We start from the raw sequence: 22,551 nt of genomic DNA, 5'->3' as shown, positions 1-22,551 counted from the left end.
ATATAATAATTAATAATATTTTATATTCTCATCAAATGTGCAGATAATGGAATAAATACTCTTATGTCTGATATATAAAATTTGAATAAATAACACTTTACAATAAACATTTGCAAGCTTGATATTTGATATGTTATTCATTATTATTTATCAAACATCCCACAGTATAGACTATTCATACACAGGCATTTGATCATAGCCAGTTAAGTTTTATGGGAAGTGGACAACTGAACCAAAATGTCAGGTACATGTCTTATGCCTGTGACTTAAGGTAAAAAAGTAAATTTAACTTTGTTCAAAGACAAAGGTGTTAAACTTCACTGCTAAGATTCCTGATAATTGTTCTGATTGCGGAAGTCTCCTGTTGGACATGATTATATCTACCAAACCGAAAGGTGAACTCCTTGAACACTATTCTAAGACAAAAAAAAGGTATTAGAAACTCTGAAATACTGAAAGCTTAGGGGGGCTTTGCCCCCCTTGTCCCCCCACCAGGGCTTTGCCCTGGACCCATCGGGGGCCTTTAGCGGCCCCCTGAACCCCACGCAGACATTTTCAGGATTGGCAAACTTGGCCCTGTTATCATCCCTGATAATCAAAGAGTAAAACATTTTAATAAATAATTGTCCTGAGATTCGTTACAGAAAAAAAAACCTTTTTTGGTGCCAATCTTGTGTACAGTCCCTTTAATGGCAAGTATAACAGATTGAAGAGGCGAAATACATATGAGTAACAGTTTGCTTTAAAGCTGCACTCTAACAGATTGGTAGTTTTTACATTTTAAAATTACAAATATCTTCGAATCAGCTTATTTTGGGGTCACTGCATTCAATTCAGTGATGTATGATAACACACAATAGAACAAATCTAAATTGTTTGGACAACTGCCGAATTTTTCATTTTTCTTCAAGCGTTAGTAATGCTTTTCGCAATATCAAATTTCGAACATTATTTAAATATGAAAAACTGCGATCTCACCTTTTGCTAGCAGTCTTATAATCTCACTGGTGTCCAGACATTTACGCAAAAATAGTTCATCCGAAGACAAATAGAGTTGTGAAAACGGTAAATCTGTAAGAGTGCAGCTTTAAGCTCGGAAAAAAAAATCTATGCATTTCTTTAGTACGATTTTAATTGAACGGGGAAACGTAACATTGCGCTGCAAGTCGAAAATGCCCTTTAAAGTTCTGTACATAGATAAAAACAAGTGATTTCAATGATAACACATGTTTCAATTTATATAAATATAATTATACTATTTCATATCAAGAGTTTAAGATGTATGTCAATTGTTGTATAATCAGGACCGTATGAACACTATGATAAATGAGTGTTATCACTTATAAAATATGATAATCAGTTCAAACTTTATATCAAACGTTATAACCAACTCGCTACTTAAATTTCATGGATGAGTTGTACTCGAATTATAAAGCATTAATTACTTGAATAATTATAATATGTTAATTGCGTAAGATGCGGTTTTAGGGTTTACTTAACGTTGTTTACTGTGCATTTCGAAACGTCTGCTTAACAACAAATACATCTGTGGATCTTGGATATAGTAGGATATACCAGGTTCTAGAATGTTCATGAGTATTATACCAGCTTAACCAGACTTCATAATACCTCTCATGATCTGAAGACGCTCATATTGACGTGTAACAATGCAGCGTCTATATCATTTAACGTTACGTGCAGTCACTTGGATAATGTGTGTTTTGCTCCTTGACGTGACGTCAGGTTTAAAGGAGTACCGTTCGTGTTTGGACGTGAAAAACGACCTTGGCTCACAGGCCCTGGACGGAGAATATGTGGTCTTCCTTCCGTGGAAAAGAAACGTCGCCATCACAGTGTATTGTTATGGTAAGCATGGTAACCCGTCCACTGAATGCATGTAGTCATAAGCCAGTAGATCAATAGAACGTCGGATGTATAATACAGTTTAGAATACAACCTTCATATTCAGCCAATAAAATTGCAGCGAGGCAATGATCAAATGGTATACTAAATCATTTAGAATGTCAACTTTCGCGCGTGTTTAAAGGTCCACCTACCGCCACTCGTCCGATACACACTCCCTGTGTCAGATTTGGCGTTGACAATGTATCAGCCAATGAGGTTGTATTCCAAGTCAGTAAGATGACCTGAGGTAATATCTTAATGATTAAGAAGAGCTCGTTCGCAACGCTCACTCCGCCCATTTTTAATCATTAACATCTTACTTCATCCTATCTAACAATAACATATATAATTATGTCAATATAGACCCTAAAGTTTGAAAAATAGGAAGCTATATAAGTATATGTTATTTTTCGTGCTATTGGATGGTCATCTTAACAGATGCTACAGCTTAAATAGTATTGGTTTAACCAGTATTTATTGCAAAAAGTATTGAACAAAGTAAATAAGCATTTGTGCTACAGAAATGCATAACATACATACAAAATTAATAGTGATAAAATGCATAAAACAGTGAGTAAATCACAGTATTGAGAATTAAACATAGTGGTGTGAATTCACTCGCAGTACCCAGAGATTGTGTGAATGTTTGTAATCGGTTTGTGTTAGCGCTAAAAGCGTATTGTACTAGATATGTATCATGTTGGAAAAAAGTGTTGTTTACATACAAATATTGTTGATGTTCATAATCTGCCAATATTTGGACGCTTCTAATAGCCAGTTTTACATTTGTCTCGATATGCAGATTATCACGTAAAGAACCTGTTGCTAAATACTCAATTGTTATTTATGGGTTTCACCATGCGATGTAAAATTTGAGTTACTTTACGTTACACATTACCATGATTAAATGCTGTTTGCGGTTTAAGCACGGTGAGGCAAATTCCAAGAATATTAATTCATTTGAATTCATCAATCACAAATCGAGGGGTGAAAGCGAAAAGGTTCTAAGTGACATTAAATAAAGAAGCAGATAGAACCTTTTCGCTTTCACCCCTCGAAATGCACCGATTACGGTTAAATTGCACCAATAGTGTGTCCCTGCTTGATTCATTGCATATCTAACGCTGTTATTGCGTACAATTGTACGTGGCATTAAACCACATTGTACCTCCATTTTCAGGTCTGCAAACCTCGTCACCTCAAGCTTACATTACGATTAATTCTGGGAAAACCTCGAATTTCGCAGCCTTCTACGAAAACGTTGGTAAGTTAACGAGCTCTTAAAGGTCTGTGTTAAAACCTTTTGATGTTCGCACATATTTGTGAACCAATGATAATCGAAGACCTACCCCCATTTTATGTAGCTCCATATCATTGTCCAGAAAGTCGCGTTACAGGTTTACTGCAGATCTGACGCGGAAAACAAACATTTATTTTCGTAGAAAGTGTTTTTGTCGGTTTACGTGACTTGGTACAGTCGTCTGATTTCTGGAGTTCGCGGTTCCCTCTGCACATGCGCGAGATAACTATGAATTACCGCTGTCTGCGGGCAGTAAAAGCTTACATCATGAACCCAAATTTAAAATACACGTGTAATTAGCTATCGAATCGTAATGACAACTATTCGGTACTCATTTAAGTATTTATGTGACAATATTCAAATAAAAATCAAGCATTTAGGTTATATCTTCTACCTTTTTATTAATCTCTCTAAAATACAACCAAGGGAGCGCAATTTAGTACCAAAATGTGCGTTTTTTGTTGATATTCATTCTCGTCCGCAAGGGATCAGAATAGCGCCATTGAAAAGAGCTTTACATCATCTTAAATAACAAAATTAACGATGTCATCCCTGTGACTCTACTATGCAAATGTACCGGGGATATTATAATAATCAAAATATCTACAATTTGTTTGTTTTAACGAAAGGTATCCTAAAAGTTCATCTTTCGATTCCTTTTTGTACAACCGACAAATGATTGTTTTTCCTTTTATGAAATATTCACCAAGCCGCGACAATTTACCATCGCGCGACACTTAATTATTGATTAAGTTAAGCTATAAGTTTATGTTGCCTCTCCGGTGGTCTACTGTGGTCATTTTAAAGCTGCACTCTCACAGATTGAAATTGTTGACATTTCTTTTTAAATTTATGTCTTCTGAGTTTGGCATCAAGGTTTTCCATTTAGTCAACTCACAATAGAACGTGCCTCAATTGTTCGAAAAACGGTCAAAATTTCCCTAAAGCGTTCGTAGATCATTTAGCCATAAAACATCAAATATAAATATAACATAAATATGAAAACTGCGATCTAATCTTTAGTCTTCCTTCTTATTTCACTGGTTTCCATACATTTACGCAAAAAATGGATCATTTCAAGACAAAAACGTTTTCAAAACGGTCAATCTGTGAGGTGCAGGTTTAAAATGCGGGTCGGGCAGGGCCAAACATAAGGGCCCGATTGTTCAAAACTCACGTTAAGGTTTAACGCTTACCATCATTGTTCACTATTACGCTTTCAACGTTAAAATTAATGTTAACTTTAACGTTGACAAAATGGGTTGTTTAAAGTGACAGAGTCTGGTGCTGGCCGACGTTAGCAATGACGTAAAAATGTTGACGATACAAATGGCCTCTAAAGTAGGAGCAATGGTCAATTTATTGTGGCCTTAATTTGCAAACGTATTTCAAGTTTCAGTTAACGCCTTAAAACCGCGACACTTATCTGCATCTTTATCATATCAGCTCTTCATACGGAAGAAAATGAATTTGTACGAAAAAGCGCTACATAGTAATTGTCCTTTAGTGTCTGCTCTGTACATACTCCTTATGATATTAAATATTGTTTATCGAAACGGTATTTGGCTTTAAAATTATTGTTAACAGTGTTTATTCTAGAATGGTATCAAGGGTATCGGAGGAAGTATTTTTAGCTGAAAAACCCCGCCCACTTTTAGAAACAACTGTATATGCATGCGCGCTCTTTTAGAAACAACAATTGGTAAAAACTGCAGTCTCACTGAAACACTTCTAACTTTATTATGGGCTCATTCTTTTCCCTGGACACTCATCAAACGTTTTAAACATTCTCAGTGCTTCCTTCGAGTTAAGTATGTTGACATTCCTATAAAAACGTTAGTTTACTTACAACATTATACCTAAACAAACACGACCGTGAACAAAACTGATATTATCCAAGAAAAAAATCGATTTATGGGGATAAAGCGATTGGAATCTTATTTTGTTAACATGTAGAGGATACTTGTATATTTACATTGGATGTTCACAAGATTAAATAAATTGCGATCTTACACAAAAAGTACATGTTTTTCTTTTTTGTATATGCCTAAAAAGGATATGAAATTATAGTGTTGATTCTAAGCAAAACGAGTCAAAATTAATACTAACGTTACGTCATTTCGGAAAAAAACGTCGTTGAATTGTGTTCCAGCGCTGTGTGCGCTGACGTTTGATTTGGAATTGAGATCGTGCGAAAATTTCAAAAAAGTGAGAAGTATCAAGATATTATTTCTCTGTTTGAAACAGTAAAATATCAGTTTTATTTCTTTTTCAAATCTCTATAACCCACCGGAAAGCATATAATAATAAATATTTACATTTGAGATGAACTGTTTAAAAATATATGTGGGCACGGCCACAACACAATTGAATACCGCCCAATGTTAGTAACAGCTCGAATGTTCAGTGCCTTCAGTGCTTTGATTTCTGTCTTTTTAAGGTTCGGATCAGCTCTGCGCGGACAAGTATCCACGGGAGGTGTGGTCGGAGCGTGGACGGACGGAGTACACGAGAATCTCAGTGGACTTGGGCTCCCTGGCCATAAACACCGGCGACTTTACATTCACTAACACTTCCGGTCCTAACAAGATACGGTAATTCCAGGGTCCATATTCACTAATTTCCTGAGTCAGGATTTGAAATTCAAAACTGAGAATTTTAATTTCACTTACCTATCATGACGATCAACAAAACGTTGATGGTTGCTGTATATGGTATGCCTTTTCCTTATATTCAAACATCATGTGTCATTTAGACTGAATTCTAGGTTTCTTTTAGATTTGAAATGTCGCACTTTTATGCCTGAGCCTCAAACTCAGACTCTAGACGACGTGCAGTATGGTCCTATCAGCCGGAAATTTATGAAAACAAGGCAGAATAATTTTTACAGGGAAACGTACTTTTTTTTAAAAGGACAATTATCTGTGGCAAAACGTTCCAGGGGCAACAGCTTGATTGCCATAGAATATTATATTTTATGACCAGCATTCTTTTTATCATTAGTGACAGGCGACAAGTTCGCAAGAGGCTCTGATTGTTCTTAAATCTAGGCGACAGGCGACAAGTACACAAACGGCCTTGATTGTTCTTGACTCTAGGTTTCAGCTGACTTGTACGCAGACGGCTCTGATTTTTGTTGATCCTTGGTGGCAGGCGACTAATATGCAAGTGGCTGCTGTCTGTTCTTAAGCCTAGGTGACAGGTGACAACTCCGCAAGCGTCTCTGATTGTTCTCCATTCCAAATGTGTCAGATGACCCTGACAGTGGCGCCATTCACCTCCATCTTTACTATGCTATTTCAAAGCAAATAACTCATTTTCAATCCAACGTTCGTTACACCTTTAGGTACGGTGAGGCGGGGGATAAGTACGCTAGCGGTTCCGATTGTAGTCCTATGGGTACGTTCGAAATCGACCTGACGGGGACACCATTCACCGTTTCGTCAAGTGTGAGCTGGGTAGGGTCTGGTTCGCACAGTCGTGGAAACGTGACACAGATCCAGCCCGCTATTAACGATGACTGTAAGTTGTTCGTGGTTATTAGAAAGAATAAAACATTTAAACTGGGTTGGAGTTTCTATGCCCCCGAAGGTGGGCATATTAAAATCGCACCGTCCGTCCGTCTGTCCGTCCATGTGTCCGGCTCAATAACTCGTGTCCGGGCTGTAACTTTCGCTTGTATGGACAGATTTTAAAATTACTTGCCACATGTGTTCAACATACCAAAACAACGTTTCGCGTACAAGACCCGTGTTCCTACCTCTAAGGTCAAGGTCACACTTAGTGTTTATTCACAATGGAGTGCTGCAAATAAGGACATCGAGCATAGGTTGTCGTGTCCGGGCTGTAACTTTCTCTTGTATGGACAGATTTTAACATACTTGCCAGTTCCACATACCAAGACGACGTGTCGCGTGCAAGACCCGTGTCCCTACCTCTAAGGTCAAGCTCGCACTTGGTGTTTATTCACAATGGAGTGCTGCATATTTGGAAATAGAGTATAGGTTGTCGTGTCCTGGCTGTAACTTTCCCTTGTATGGACAGATTTTAAAATAACTTGCCACATGTGTTCCACATACCAATACGACGTGTCGCGTGCAAGACCCGTGTCCCTACCTCTAGGGTCAAGGTCACCCTTAGTATTTATTCACAATGGATTGCTGCATATAATAACATAGAGTATAGGTTGTCGTGTCCGGGCTGTAACTTTCCCTTGTATGGACAGATTTTATAATAACTTGCCACATGTGTTCCACTTACCAAGACGACGTGTCGCGTACAAGACCTGTGTCCCTATCTCTAAGGTCAAGGTCACACTTAGTGTTTATTCACAATGGAGTGCTGCATATGATGATATGGAGTATAGGTTGTCGTGTCCGGGCTGTAACTTTCTCTTGTATGGACATATTTTAAAATAACTTGCCATATGTGTTCCACATACCAATATGACGTGTCCCGTGCAAGACCCATGTCCCTCCCTCTAAGGTCAAGCTCACACTTAGGTGTTTATTCACAATGAAATGCTGGGTATATGGACATATAGGTTGTCGTGTCCGGGCTGTAACTTTCTCTTGTATGGACAGATTTTAAAATAACTTGCCACATGTGTTCGACATACCAAGGGGACGTGTCGCCTGCAATACCCGTGTCCCTCCCTCTAAGGTCAAGGTCACACTTAGGTGTTTATTCACAATGAAATGCTTGGTATATGGACATAGAGTATAGGTTGTCTTGTCCGGGATGTAACTTTCTCTTGTATGGACAGATTTTAAAATAACTTGCCACATGTGTTCAACATACCAAGATGACGTGTCGCGTGCAAGACCCATGTCCCTACCTCTAAGGTGAAAGATACCATTGTGTTTATTCACAATGGAATGCTGAATATAAGGTCATAAGAGTGTAGGCTGTCAAATATGGGTGGTATTTTTTTATGTTCAGAGGCAATTTAAAATAACTTGCCTTATGTATTTGACATGAAAAGGCAAGATCAACTTTTCACCTTGTTCATAGGTCAATGTCACATTCGGGGGCATTCGTCACATACTGTGACAGCTCTTGTTTATAATTAAAACCATATGTGACGATACCAGAGATGGTGAAAATATGTGTTATTAATATATCCCAAAACAATTATTATTCATCTCTAAGCGCAACTGTCAATAATAGCCCATGACACCGAAATTACAAACTTGTATTTCTTCTCAAGCTTTTCTTAACTCGAAACTAAAGTCCAAACTATATATTTCTAAATATGACAGGCTGTTTTGATCAGTCGTTCGGATATATTTTAAATTATTATAATGGTATTAAATAAAACTGTGTATTTGTTTTTGTTTCCCAGTGTATGTAGGGTGTTTTGCTGACCGGACTGACCGTGTGTTGGGCTTGTACAAGATTTCCTTCTCCAACATGACAATAGAGACATGCAGGCGACACTGTGCACAGAAAGGACAGGACTTTTCTGGTCTAGAGGCAAGTAGAGTATTATATTTGTACCCTCAACCCCAGCCTAGTGTCAGCCGGTACCCTCAACCCCAGCCTAGTGTCAGCCGGTACCCTCAACCCCAGCCTAGTGTCAGCCGGTCGGTGAAGCAGAGTCTTACACACGCTTTCTATCACTGACATGAAATGGGCAGGCGGCAATGTTGAAAAGACGCCGAAAGTCGTTTTACGTTATGTTGTTGATTTAAAAATGCACTATTACTCCCAAATGAGATTTACCATATTTAATAAAACCACTAGCGGATCCAGGGGGGGGGGGCGCACCCGGCGCACGCCCCCCCTAAAATTCCCGGAGATTACATGTTCTTTGGTATGGAAACAATAAAATATACTATATTTTCCTATTTTTTCTTCGCTTTTGCGATGTACTCGTACACAACACAGAGTGCACACAATTTAAACGTTCCCGCCTTCCCTTACTGTAATAATTCGGCACTATATAACATGATCATGTTGATGCGAAGTAAAACCCATACAAACAAACACATCAGTCAATTAATTTCCTTTGGGTTCAACGCTCTCATGCTACTCTTCATTCATAGGGACATAAAATTGGATATTGAGGAAATTGTGAACATCTACGCCAGGAAATATCCTAGGCGCATGCTACTGATAGATCCATTGTGCGAATAGATACACATAGATAGCTATGCACTTAGAATATGTTGAATAGTAAAAGTATCTGAACATGGGTTCACAATTATACATGTATCTTCCCTCGTTTTTCCCGCTTAACGAAAATATACAAATTATATAAGCCACTTAGTCGTCCTAATAGAAACCTCGTTATGATATTAGAACTATAGGTATGCCCCTGGATCTGCTAGTGCAACCTTTAGAGTGATTAAAAGTTACGCCCCCCCTAACCCAAAATCCTGGACCGCCCCTGAAAACTATTTAAAACGGATTAATTAATGTCGAAAACAATGGTTCTTATGAAGGATACTGTGTTTAATTTGAAAGAAATGTGTAGAAAACACGGAATTTTTACCTTATGAGACGATAGTAGATCACAGTTAATCTTTAAGCATTCCTCAATCATTTAATATTTTTTTTGCGTTTTCAGCTATTAAATACACGGTTATAAACTTGCTATCAGTTATTAATATTTTCCATAAATGCATTATTTAGTAAGTAGTTGGAAGTTTATCACGCAAAATTAGTGTTTGTTATACAAGTGTATGAATCGATTTTGAATAATAGTGTCACTTTAATGGGGCTGTACTCCGTATGATGAAATAGAGAGAAAAAAAGAGAAAATTGTCGAAAACTGACATAAACTTGGTATCGATGTGTACAATGCATTGAAACTTACTAACTGAAGTACCACATAGTTTACTAATTTTTTTTTCGCAGTTTTTTCGTATTTTTCCATTTAAAAAGGTTACTAGGTATGTCTACCTAGTAAAATTCATTCTTATGCGTGATTGGCGAGTTGATGTTATCACGTGATATTACCAGGTTAGGTATATAGCTTAAATATTCCAACCGTTTAGGGTAAGCCTTCGTAGCACAGTGGATACAACACTGGACAGCAATTTTGGCGACACCGGTTCGAACACGGTCTCCTACTCGATTTTTTTTTACATTTTGGTATTTTTTACAATTATGTTATCAAAGAGTAAAACATTTTATTAAATAATTGTCCTGAGATTCGTTACAGAAAAAAAAACTTTTTTAGTGCCAATCTGGTGTACAGTCCCTTTAAACAATGTCACTGTGTTTTTGTGTATACAATTTGTTTACGCTCTTTGTAATACATTATGTAGTTAGAAGACATGAAGAAAATTCTTAATGATTAAGATTTTTCTTTACGTCATCTAACTGATTTAGAATTCAACCTCATTGGCTGATGCATTGTCAACACAAAATCTTGCGCAGAGTGTGTATCGGACGGGTGGCAGTTTGCGAGCTTTAATTACCCCCAAAAGTTGAAAATCTTACTGATTAAGTCTAGTACTTAATGATTGCCTATCTGCAATTTCATTGGCTGAAAATGGAGGTTGTATTATATGGTTACACAAAGTGAAAGCTTATAGAATCACACGCGAATCTGTTTCCTGTGTATTAACCAGTTGAAATGACAATTTTGAGTCTTCCCTACAGCCAATTGTATAACACTTTGATAAGTAGTCCACATGTGAGGATGTGGCTAGTTGACTCATAAAAACAATTTGATTGGTTAGCAGTTATTATTGGATAAATATTGACCAATCAATAAACACTTTGGCTAACTTTAACTAAAACAAAGAACTAACCATTTTAATACAATTGCCTGCAGAAGGATATATACAACACTGTTTAAGAGGAGGCCGCCAGTCCTATATCACTCGCATCCTTACTATTTTCATTTTTTATACGGCGCACTTCGATTCCATAACTGGGTTCATTTCAAAACTGTTTTTAACTAATTCTGTACAATTAAGTATTGATCTCATGTCTGCGACTACGTTTGTTAATAAATATGCCTTTTAAATCACCCATAACATTTTGTGTATCTTTTATAATCGTACTTAGCCAGTCAGAATAAACTTTGGGCATTGAATGAGTGATAACGTATATTACAGTACTACTCGGAGTGTTTCTGTGGTAGTGACCCCCAGCGGCTGTATGGTTCTCGGAAGGCAGCGGAAGAGAGGTGCAACTACCGGTGCACCGGAAACAGCTCCCAGGTTTGCGGGGGCCACTGGTACATCAGCGTCTATAAAACAGGTCAGGAATATAAATGTGCTTCATCGGGTATCCACTATGTTGGAACTGATACGCAGAATAGAGCTCCTCATGCAGAAAGCACACTGACTTCGTAATAAACTCGTGGTAGAAATCGTAACGGTTTGACAGGGGTCTGACCAGTATTCATTTTACGGTCGACTGATACAAAACCGTCTTTTGTACAATTTACAATGGACATGTTTCATGTTGAAATATGTTATTATTAATATATGATTATTAATATATAAACCGCCATTTCACCAGTGGTCCAGCAAGTGACGGGGCGGTGTGGCGGCTACCCGGGTCGATGTTACCCCACGACGGCGGCAGGACAGAGGACCGGCAACCTTGTTCTCGACATCATGGACGGTCAACATGTCTGCATAACAAAGTATGCAGCTACCCTTACAGTTGAGAAAAATCAATAAACAAAAGCAATAAATAAACAGATCATTTTTAAAAGAAAAACCTCGGCATCGAATATGTGCAATAATGTCAAAATAGGAATACTCGTTCAAGATATTTGAACGGACGCTTATGGATCACAATTTTATTATATTTAGCTTGTTTGGAGCAAGGCCCATCATTCTAGCAGCTATGCCTCTTAGTCGACTGAGAAAAACGGAAGAGCGTTGACATCGACATATCTAGTTGTACTTTCAGATATTGTCTTAGATTTAATATACATTAACACCAAAGCCATGACAGTTTCGGTCAATAACACTAACACACAAATCTCGTGTTGGAGATGAGTCAACGTCCTGAAACAACACGCCATTCTGTTGATGCATTATGTGGTGTCAAAACAGCATTTCATATGAAAATAACTATTCTTTTCGTTCCACAGCAATCCATGTTTGCACGAGGGGCGGTGCCTGGCGCTGTCAGCGTCTAACTTTAGGTGTATATGTTATCCTGGCTATACGGGGGACAGCTGTGAGATTGTTGACGGTAGGAAGCTAATTTTTCATTCTTCCTTTAACAGTGTGGTGTTAACTGGTTTACTTACATGCACACATAATGTCGGGAAAAACCACTGGCACCGGATTTTCAAACTCAATCATTTTTTAAAAAAATCAAAAAAAAAAATCTTATAATTCCTTACTAAAAATTATAATACCGAATATGTCAAAAAATATTGAAATTTTTTTTTTTTTCAAATATGCACTTTGTACTGTATATTAGTATATTATACAGTACAAAGTGCATATTTGAAAAAAAAAATATTTTCAATATTTTTTTACATATTCGGTATTATAATTTTTTTGGATTTTTTAAAAAAATAATTGAGTTTGAAAATCCGGTGCCAGTGGGAAAAACAGTAAGTTTATTTAAAACAAGCATAGAAGTAAACTTTAAGTACACAAAACAGATGACTAGGGGTATTTGTTACCAATATGCGTTCCCAATGACTAGTTTGGAATCACTTAGCATTTATGTATCACGTGACTACAGAGACGGTGATCGAGGACGGACAGCGGTGTCCGGCGGGCTATCATGCTGAGACGTGCACTTGCTTCGAAGCCTCGTGCAACGGTGCCAGGTTTGACGGCGACATGTGCGTCTCCTCTACAGGAAAGGTTAGTTCGATCAGTTTATTGTACTTTTAACGATTTCCGTATACATGATTGTTGCTTTTTATAAAATCTGTTTGAAACATAAATTATACTTTGTATTTGAGTTGCATTGCTAATTGATGGCACTGGTTATATTATAGTCCTCAAATATAAAGTTATGAACTGCAATTTGAGAAATATATACCTGTTTTAACTTTCAAAGAAAACATGTATTCCATAAACTTGAATAGTGGCGCCTTAAATAATTTAAGGCACAAGTGACGTGTCGCCCCGGAGATCCCGCCCACGTAATGTTGTATAACAAAGAGGGGTCGGGCTGGGTCGAGTGCCCTAAAGGATCGAAGATTGTCGGCTGTACATACTGGGCAAGGTAAGTCGCGGGTGTTACTGATTTGAGCAATAGGCGTTACTTAATTCAACGGTTAGGCACTAATTATCAATCAATTCATTAGACCCTGGGCTTTGCGTTGTAATTTATTTTGTGCCGAGGTAGTTGGAAGTGTAAACATACAAAGTTGAAAAAAATAAAAATGCATCTACAATGCTCATTTCTCCTTTAAATCGCTTTGTGCATGCATTGTATTGACAGCTTAGTTTTGTATTCTTTGACGACATCACATGGCCGTGACGTTGTACACTCCCTTTACAGGCTAAACACACAGTTATAAACACCACTACTATTACGCTTCAATGATTAAACTATACATACCCGTGTCAAGACAATGAACGGAATACAGGCTTCAATTCGTGTGTCAATTAAGTACGACAACAAGGATGATATCAGGTTACTGTATAGAGACTTATGCTACTGAATACAATTCTTTGTTAATGTTTTAGCTATCCTGTGACGAACTACCAGGGCCAGGGTGTAGTCGACGCCAATACAGGACGATGTACAGTTGTAAATGCAACAGTTAATGTCCAGGCAAGATGTAAAGGTAAGAGTTCCTCTTCTTTTCTTTGCCTAACATTCTACATTTTAGTCGTCTCTTAAGTAAAATCGCCTAAATACTGATCAATGGCAGGTAAGGTCACTAAAATATTTGCGTTAAATATAGCTAGTGTGATACTGTTATAATTTAACTATTCGTGTGTTTTGTACGCGATTGCCTGTATATCGTTCTAGAATACTTTTGCGGGTGTGAGAATGGTGCTCACTGTAACCAGATCACGGGCAAGTGTGAGTGTGATCAGGGCTACTATGGAGATAAGTGTGAAACGTTCGACTACTGCTCATACTACGAGGAACAAATCAACCAGACGGCTTGCAGCTCAACAGGTTAAGTGTTGTATTGGTAAAAACTTGTATGATGTTGTGTGCCAGTACTTAAAACTCGTCTGAAGTATTAATTTTATTAAGTTTAAACGTTTTACGAAGTCCGAGTGCTTCACAAGCCAAGCCAAGGGGTTGATGTAACGCCATGGCCTCTCACCAATGTCATATATTTATTCTTTGAAATAAGAAAAGCTTTTGATTGGTCCCTCACAAATTAAGGCCAATTGGGAAGGATAAAAAACTGATCTGGAGCTAGATCATCGGCTACCGAGGGCAGAGTTCGAGGCAGTCCGCTTCTCGTTCTTGTTTTAACGAACGTGGTTGTTTTTTGACTTTATGAAACACTATTGAAAGGCTAAATGTGCTACTTTAACCCCATTCACATAATGACTGTTCTCCCATCTTTGTGTCCGCAGTAACTTTGATGTTTAATTGCCACACATTTGTGTGTTATAGTGCGGCAGATATGCGCGTACTTTATGTTATACTGCCATAAATTGTAGGCGTGTGCACTCCTGTCTATAAATACACTGTGACGGCCAGCGGCGGGGACCGGGCAGCCGACAGATGCGTGTTCCCTTTCGACTGGGGAGACCTCACCTACAACACATGCGTACAGGATAACGCTGTAAGTTACGAATATTCAACATTGTATTATGTTTGTTTAAGATGTGAATTCTAATACTTACCAAGCTATTAAACCACAAATATACAAAACTACATCAATTCTCACTTTGGCAGGTTGGTCCACCATTTGCATGTGCGGGCGAGTTTTCCCTGTCTGGCAGCATGAAGAACAGACGGACCTACATCGACCTGGGGCAGTGGAGCCCTGGGCCCCGCTACACCGTGGCCGCATGGGTGAGCCCCTGGAAGATCGATACCATGAGACAGGTTGGCATTTAAAAATATGTTTTATAATAAAGATGTATTGCGGCTTATTATATGCCAACACGCCCGAATGAGATGGCAGAGCTCAGCCACAATCAAGATGACAAATAAAGAAGCTATCTATGTAGTATTATAACCAAATGAATTAATAAACAAGACTCCAACACGTGAGAGAAAGGAACAAACATCTTAGTTACGTCATGTTTTAGATTACGGCTTTGTTAGACATTGTGTATTCAGTCGAAAGAAGAGTAATGTTTAATTCGGAGTATTTATAAACTTTGTAGACAGTAGTCGGTGGGGCCTCAGAATGTAACGACTTCGGGATCAACTTCAATTCCGGAACGTTCCGGGGATACCTAAAGCTTTCCAAGGAGTGCACACGTGACTTGGATACCGGGCCCGCATTGGCTAAGCCGGGCACGTGGTACATGATCGCCATAACCAGCAACGCTTCCCATGCGTCAATATATTTGAACGGGGAACTTAAAGAAACAAATACGGTAAACTGTTTTGAAACAAATGTACGAATTCCATGGATTAATGATAGTCATTGAACGAAAATATTCCTATCTCAATTGCTTGATCGTTATTGTACATTCCTTTATTATAGAACAGGACTTTTTAAAAAAATAAATAAATAAATTTTAGACTATTTTCTTTACGTTTCTCTTGGAAATGGTTGCATTATCATTTTGAGTGGAAGGTTTGATTATTATACATTTTTTTTCTATATTTTTTGGAAAGGTTTTACTCAACCACATACCCACGACGTCGGGGTTTTGGATCGGTTCAGCCGTGTGTTGTACCCAGGACTACTTCAGGGGACAGATTAAGGTGCTCACCTCTGTCGTATTTATCGTATCGTTTGTGCTCTTATGCAAGTAATAAGTAGGGCTTTGTATGAAGATGCTGCCATACATGGGTGGAAGCTTAACACGTGTTCATGCTCGCGTTGAGTTATCTTATTTCCACATAACAAGTAACAACAAACTCAATCTTAAAATTACAATTAAAAGTGTTTGAAATACCATGAAAAGGGTATTCAACAGATTAAGCTGAAAGTAATTGTGTTTGAAATACCATAAAATGGACATTTGAATAGTTTAAGAACATCAATTAATGCAAAATATGTGTGTGATTTTTGCAGACTGTGAAAGCATGGAACAGAGCGCTAACTGTAGAAGAAATCAACAGGTCCATGTACAATGGAGGAGTGGAAAACTCAACGGTAAGCCGAGAGCTTGTTCGGGCCCCGTCGATCATTAGTAGCTATAGCCTACATAGATAAAATAATAATATGTTAAACAATAATAAAAGACGCCCAAAATTCACCATATCTGACTACAAGGTGTTAACAAAATGACGGAGTAACCCCCAGACCCCCATGCACACAGTTTATACATATACTATCGGTTCTGAGGGAGAGGCGCATTTCGAAAGTTTCGCCTCTAAGTAACGCCCCCTCTAACATCTAATCCTGTTTTTGCCCCTGATGTTAATTTCTACCCTCATTATATACAAAATGTCTTTAGGATTATCTAAGTAATACGCTGAAAAATAACGTTTCCAAGATAATAAAACGTTGTTTGAACAGGCGTAAGTAGTTTATTTCAATTAGCCAAAATACAAACTTAAAATTGATTTTGATAAATTAAAAATGGCTTATTGTGAATATCTTGCAGAAAACGCATTATCAAAGTTTAAAAACTCATATTTACACCTCAACTTCCAATCCTTAAATGAACTGCCTTTCGGCAATTGCGTTTATCAATCGATGAACGCAACATCTTCGGATATGTTCGGACCGCAATTAATCGCATAACAATATACATGAGAACTATCGATCTTGTTATTGTTTGTATTGTGTCAGAATATATATATATATACATATATCAACATTTTAGAAAGTGTTGATTTATTATATTTTAAATGTATTGTTGACATAAGTGTTTAAATTTTTCATTTAAAAGTGATTTCAAGTGGCTGATCTTTTCCCGCGTTATTGTGACGTCATTTGAAAAAAATGTTCCCGGTTTCAGTCGGGTCGTTCCATTGACAGAATGGGTAGGAAAGGATTACTGAAAGGTTTTCTTAAATGAAATGAAACATTTTTTAACAATTCTTGAATGAAATTATGAACTATTGGTGTAAATATATGGAATGAATTGCGGGATTGATATGAACGCAATTCGGCTGGTCAAAGTTCGCGTGGAGTCCTTCGGACTCCACACACTTAGACCAGCCAAATTGCGTTCATACCCCGATAATGACATCAACCCCGCAATTCATTCCTTAATTAGGAGTTAATATTTAACAGGTTATACCAAAACAAAACATGAGCTTAGCTTGATCCTGTTATAAGGGACTTAAGAGGTTTTGAGAAATTGGGGCCGACGGTTGTTTAAACAGCGTCAACGACGTCACATATTTCATCGATGCTACATTCATTTAATCACAAAAAAGGTCATTTCATAACCAACAAACGCATTTTTCTATAATGATGCGTTCATCGGAATATGTATGCAATTGAAAGACTATGTTTAACTATGGAAGCACAACAGGAGAATAAATGTTTTGATATAAACACAAATTCACATGGTAAATATATGCAATGCGATGCCATCAGTATGTACCATGCAATGTGAAAAGTAAATCATCAGTAAACCATTACCATTCCAGTATGAAGCATTGTACGACGGTCTTGTTGGCCACTGGGAGCTCGGGGATACGCATGGTCCCACGTGTAGTGGAAGTGACGTCATCGATCACGGAGGAGCAGACTGGAATCTCAGGGACGGGGAGTTCATTATGGGTGTGTTATTCAGCATTTCAAATCCCTTTCTGAAGTTTTCACACTTTTTTGTTTTGTTTTCGAGTTGATGATTTTATTACGAAACATTATTAACATTTGATGGCGAGTGAATGAAATCTGCTTCACGCTAGTTATATAAAGGACCCAAGAAAGAATCATTAAATGTAATCGTTTAAGTCAATATCTTATGTCGAATTCTCCCGATCAGGTATCCACTGCAACATCAGCCGGTTTGTGGTGCCGGCGGGAGCCACTGTCCTCGTGAAGCGGTATGATGGAACTTCCGGGGGATTCGTCGACATCACAGCTCTTGTAAGTGGGCGGGGCTAAGGCCACTTGTTGGTACACACATCGTTGTGCTGCAACCCATTATTTAACGCATTAGATACACACTATAAGGTTTTGTGAAAGAGATAGTATTGGTTGCGTCAATATAAACGTCTATTCTCTGTTGAACAAACGAAGTAACAATATAACATCCTATTTTATTTTCTGAGAAAAAAACGACCGTTCTAACATCTAATATATGCGTAGCTTTGTTTTCTTTAGGATGCTCAGATCGACGGTTATATAGACGCGGTGGGGGCGGGTTATCGCGGCGGTGTGACGTCAAAGATTGCGGGTGACGCCGGTGTGGAGGGAGAGTCATACACCGGTACATACGCCATGCTGCAGGTTTTCTGCAACATTACAACCATGGCATGGTGTTAATTAAGTAAAGGAGATATTATTGCTTAATATATCTGCTTTGTTAGCGCAATTGAGGCAAGCAAAGTTTAAAATAATCCTGTAAAATTATATGTATTAATTCAAACCGAACGAACACAAACGCCGACCTTTCTAGCTTTACACTTTTTTATTTTATACAGGTGCTGGATCCAAAGGTCTGCAGGAAAATCGCGGTGGAGGGGGCGGTGGTATTGGCGGAAGCAGTATGGCGGACGGCACCGGACGGTCGGGTGGCGGTGGAGGCTATGGAGAACCTGGGTATGGTATTTGAAGATGCATACACGTCTTGTAATGCCTTTCACTCGATACTATGTTATTAAACGACCTCGATTCTGTTTATTCGATGGGAAGTGAGCTGGTGAACCATGTGCACTATGGAGGTTGAGGGTGAGAGGGGATGTGTGTCATTTAATTACACCTTTAATTTAATGAATGACAATCAACACTCACCCATGCGTATATAGGGCAGGCGGTGTGAAGACAGTTGGAGACCGGACGGGGTTGGGCGCGGGCGGCCGGATGTACGGGGACCCAGAACTCAACCACTTGTACATGGGCTCAGGAGGCGGAAGCGGCGGCAACGCCAAGGATCTCACCACCAATCCCAACGGTAAGTAATTGCGTTTTAATGCTAGCTAGATATCCACGGATTTAATATGTTGCATTTATATGAGCCAAGCGCATTATTTAAAAATACATTTATATAAATATATGTTTGATTGGTTGATTTATTAGTAAATTATCTTATTTGAGGATCGAAAGAATGCTTGCCCAGCCGAAAGAATGCTTGCCCAGCCGAACGAACACGAGCGGCCTTATCAGTTAAATACACTCCGACCTGTACAATTACTAATTATACGGTAGAAACATGTTGTTTGCATGATTGATAATTGATTGATTGATTGGTTGATTAATTGATTGATTGGTTGATTGATTGATTGATTGATTGATTGATTGATTGATTTATTGGTTGATTGATTGATTGATTGATTGATTTTTGATCGAATTATTGGTTGTTTAATTGATTAATTGATCGATTGATTGATTGATTACGAAGGTGGGCGAGGCGGTAATGGAGGGGGTGTAGTGCGGATATACGGAGAGCGGTCCATTATTGTGACAGGGGTAGTGTCGGTGGCAGGGGAAGCAGGGCAGGGCGACGTGTCGCAAGGGACGGGGTAAGCTGGATATCATTGAAACATTTTTGAATGGAACCTAGTATTACATGTAAAAAAAAATTTCCAATGTGTTAATTGATAGACAGCTATGTAAAAGCAATCCTAGAAAATGACACAATATTCTTTTTTGCTATTTTCATAACAAAACAAGATTTTCTCATTAATAAATATTTAAATATAATAGAAACACGATATCATTCCATCACTACTAGTTGTATGGGCTGTCCGGACGCATGTGACCAGCGCAGCCCTGTAAATTGCCGTGGAAACAGCACGACTTCCTGTTGGGACATGTCCGGCCCTGGAGGAGGCGGAAGTGGAGGCACCATCTTTCTTTCAGCCAAACTTGTCAATGTAGGTATGTGTACACGATTATTACTGAGTTGGGTTATTGTTTCAATAGTATTATGTCCTATCTACGTTTCTGTTTAAATGTCGGTCACCAATCCTTTTTGAATATCGACACGGCCAGAATCTTAATTTTTAACCGTTTGAATAAATAAATTGAATACATGTTTAAAAAGAAGGCCTTCTCCACTGTAAAGTGCTGACGTGTGTCATTAAACTAATCCAACGCCCATGTGACCAGGATGCTTGTCTTACTAGGTTATCAGAAACTGTGGGCAATGGGAGGCGAGGGTGGCGCGGGGGGTAGCCATTGCTGCGGAGGAGCCGGTGGTAGGGGCCGCATTCGGATCGACTCGGTCATTATGAAGGGGACGGTGAACGATCAGCATGGTATACTGAAAGCCATCACAAGACAGGAGCAGTATATGGTGGGTTACAGTTATGGTTGTGTGTTTTTCATTGCTACAGTAGTTGTCATTCGTTGTATTTCCGTTAAGATACTTCATCAATTCCGCCTACAGACGTTGTATTAGCTAGGGACAATCAGAGGCACACGTGGTCGTTGACAATTACCACAGAACTATCTGGTGGTCCACATATTTGAATCACTTTCTCTCTTGAACATTTGCCAGGAATCATAAACACATATTTGGAAAAGTGCTTAAGACCCTAATTGTATTATTAGCTAATTGCAATAAGTAAAATATCAAGCCAAAAGTTAGTTGTCAATTATTTGATGCCTTCGTTGGCTCAGTACTAGGTCATGAGTCTGAGGTTTGGGGATTCGGAAAATCAAAAGAAATCGAGCGCATTCATTAAAAGTTTTGTAAAAGAATCTTGAATGTACGCATCAATACTTCCAATTGTGCTATATACGGGATCTAGGCCGTTATCCCCTATATGTATTACGATATATTAGAATTTTAAAGTATTGGTTCAAAGTTATTGAAACAGATAATGTTATGATCAAGCAAATATATGTCTGTTAAAGACTGTCAAAATGGTTAACATAATTGGGTTACTGATGTTAAAGATATTCTAAGCAACATGGCTTTGCATATGTGTTTGATAATCCACAGCTATATACTGTTAATACACTTGTCAGTCTATTCAGTGAAACATTAATTGATAAATTTAAGCAAACATGGGGGTGATGACAAAGCTAGAAGTAGTGTTCTAAACCTGTATAATAATATTAAAAGAACATTAGGCTTTGAATAATACTTGAACATTTTACCGATTTTATATTACTAGATTAAGAGTGTCAGCTCATCCTCATGTTCAATCTCTTTATACTCGTTTGGGCGCTTTTCGGTATATCTAAGACTATAAAAGCACGCCATGAAGTGATGTTCATACCCAGACCGGTTACAGTGCGAACTTAATCTTACAGGATCACAGTCAGTACGGGCAGAAACAGATCAACTACAAAACAACGATCTACGGTAACGAGGTTTACCGGGGGTGCTTCCGGGATGACGTAAACAACCGGACGTTGGCGGTCGCAATAACGGATACAGTCGTCATCAGGGCGAAACAGACACCGGACTACTGTAAACAGCTCTGCAGGTACGTGTTAATAATGGGGATTTTGACAAACAGATCTATATTTCCATGTATTTACCTTTTAGGGTATTTTAATTACACCTTTATTTCTGACTTTTGTAACGGAATTTCTTTAAAATTGTAATCTGATAACCTTATTAATAAAAAGTTATTTTCAACGATTGATATGAATATCCGCAGCATAACTTATCAATGAATGATATAGATCGTTTTCCTTCAAAGTGATTAAATTCAACTAGCAAGTTTGACTGTAAAATGCCTATTTAAGGAATCAAATATAACATGTATGTTTTCAGAAAGCGAAATTTCATGTACTCGGGGACGGAGGGCGGGAGTCTGTGTTTCTGTGACAACCATCTCGATATGAGTCGCAAGGTCGCAGACAGGTCAGTATTCTTTGTTGCAAACATTTTTACAACGGTTTTTTTTCGAATAAATGTTGTGTATAAACTGCAAAACTATAAATATATTTTACAACCAAATATGCTTACAGTGATTGCAATACGACATGTTCTGGAAATCCTCTGTGGAACTGTGGCGGAACACGGCGCATCCAGGTATTCGGACCGCCTCCATCCGCACCCGCCGTCGGCCATGGCATCCTGCCAAGCTGCAGACCCTGGTGCGTCACCGCTGACGCCACTACCAATGACGTGAGTACAGATTAAAGGTGGTTGTTTTCTACTCATATTTTACCCTTTCATGGCACAATGCAGTGACCAATGTCGACCATGGTAGCATTCTCGAAG

At 38.4% G+C, this 22,551-nt stretch overlaps 1 protein-coding gene across 2 annotated transcripts in view; it reads left to right on the top strand.

Moving 5' to 3' along the window:
* Positions 1 to 1,489: 1,489 nt before the first annotated feature.
* Positions 1,490 to 22,551, top strand: part of LOC128233895 (uncharacterized) — a 34,427-nt gene continuing 13,365 nt past the window's right edge. For both annotated transcript variants that reach the window (XM_052947765.1, XM_052947764.1), the window contains exons 1-28: positions 1,490 to 1,866; positions 3,086 to 3,169; positions 5,646 to 5,799; positions 6,552 to 6,727; positions 8,550 to 8,680; positions 11,278 to 11,422; positions 11,687 to 11,813; positions 12,270 to 12,373; positions 12,878 to 13,002; positions 13,251 to 13,369; positions 13,837 to 13,937; positions 14,126 to 14,278; positions 14,779 to 14,903; positions 15,017 to 15,169; positions 15,454 to 15,669; positions 15,914 to 16,003; positions 16,317 to 16,397; positions 17,849 to 17,981; positions 18,190 to 18,293; positions 18,531 to 18,636; positions 18,851 to 18,968; positions 19,175 to 19,320; positions 19,768 to 19,888; positions 20,101 to 20,246; positions 20,495 to 20,664; positions 21,630 to 21,805; positions 22,099 to 22,188; positions 22,296 to 22,455. In XM_052947765.1, coding sequence (XP_052803725.1) covers positions 1,668 to 1,866; positions 3,086 to 3,169; positions 5,646 to 5,799; positions 6,552 to 6,727; positions 8,550 to 8,680; positions 11,278 to 11,422; positions 11,687 to 11,813; positions 12,270 to 12,373; positions 12,878 to 13,002; positions 13,251 to 13,369; positions 13,837 to 13,937; positions 14,126 to 14,278; positions 14,779 to 14,903; positions 15,017 to 15,169; positions 15,454 to 15,669; positions 15,914 to 16,003; positions 16,317 to 16,397; positions 17,849 to 17,981; positions 18,190 to 18,293; positions 18,531 to 18,636; positions 18,851 to 18,968; positions 19,175 to 19,320; positions 19,768 to 19,888; positions 20,101 to 20,246; positions 20,495 to 20,664; positions 21,630 to 21,805; positions 22,099 to 22,188; positions 22,296 to 22,455 — 3,753 coding nt within the window. In that variant the 5' untranslated portion in view covers positions 1,490 to 1,667. The remainder of the gene's footprint in view (positions 1,867 to 3,085; positions 3,170 to 5,645; positions 5,800 to 6,551; positions 6,728 to 8,549; positions 8,681 to 11,277; positions 11,423 to 11,686; positions 11,814 to 12,269; positions 12,374 to 12,877; positions 13,003 to 13,250; positions 13,370 to 13,836; positions 13,938 to 14,125; positions 14,279 to 14,778; positions 14,904 to 15,016; positions 15,170 to 15,453; positions 15,670 to 15,913; positions 16,004 to 16,316; positions 16,398 to 17,848; positions 17,982 to 18,189; positions 18,294 to 18,530; positions 18,637 to 18,850; positions 18,969 to 19,174; positions 19,321 to 19,767; positions 19,889 to 20,100; positions 20,247 to 20,494; positions 20,665 to 21,629; positions 21,806 to 22,098; positions 22,189 to 22,295; positions 22,456 to 22,551) is intronic.

The sequence above is a fragment of the Mya arenaria genome, chromosome 5, assembly GCF_026914265.1.
Source record: "Mya arenaria isolate MELC-2E11 chromosome 5, ASM2691426v1".
Classification (NCBI taxonomy): Eukaryota; Metazoa; Mollusca; class Bivalvia; order Myida; family Myidae; genus Mya; species Mya arenaria.
This window is presented reverse-complemented; position numbering and strand designations above follow the sequence as displayed.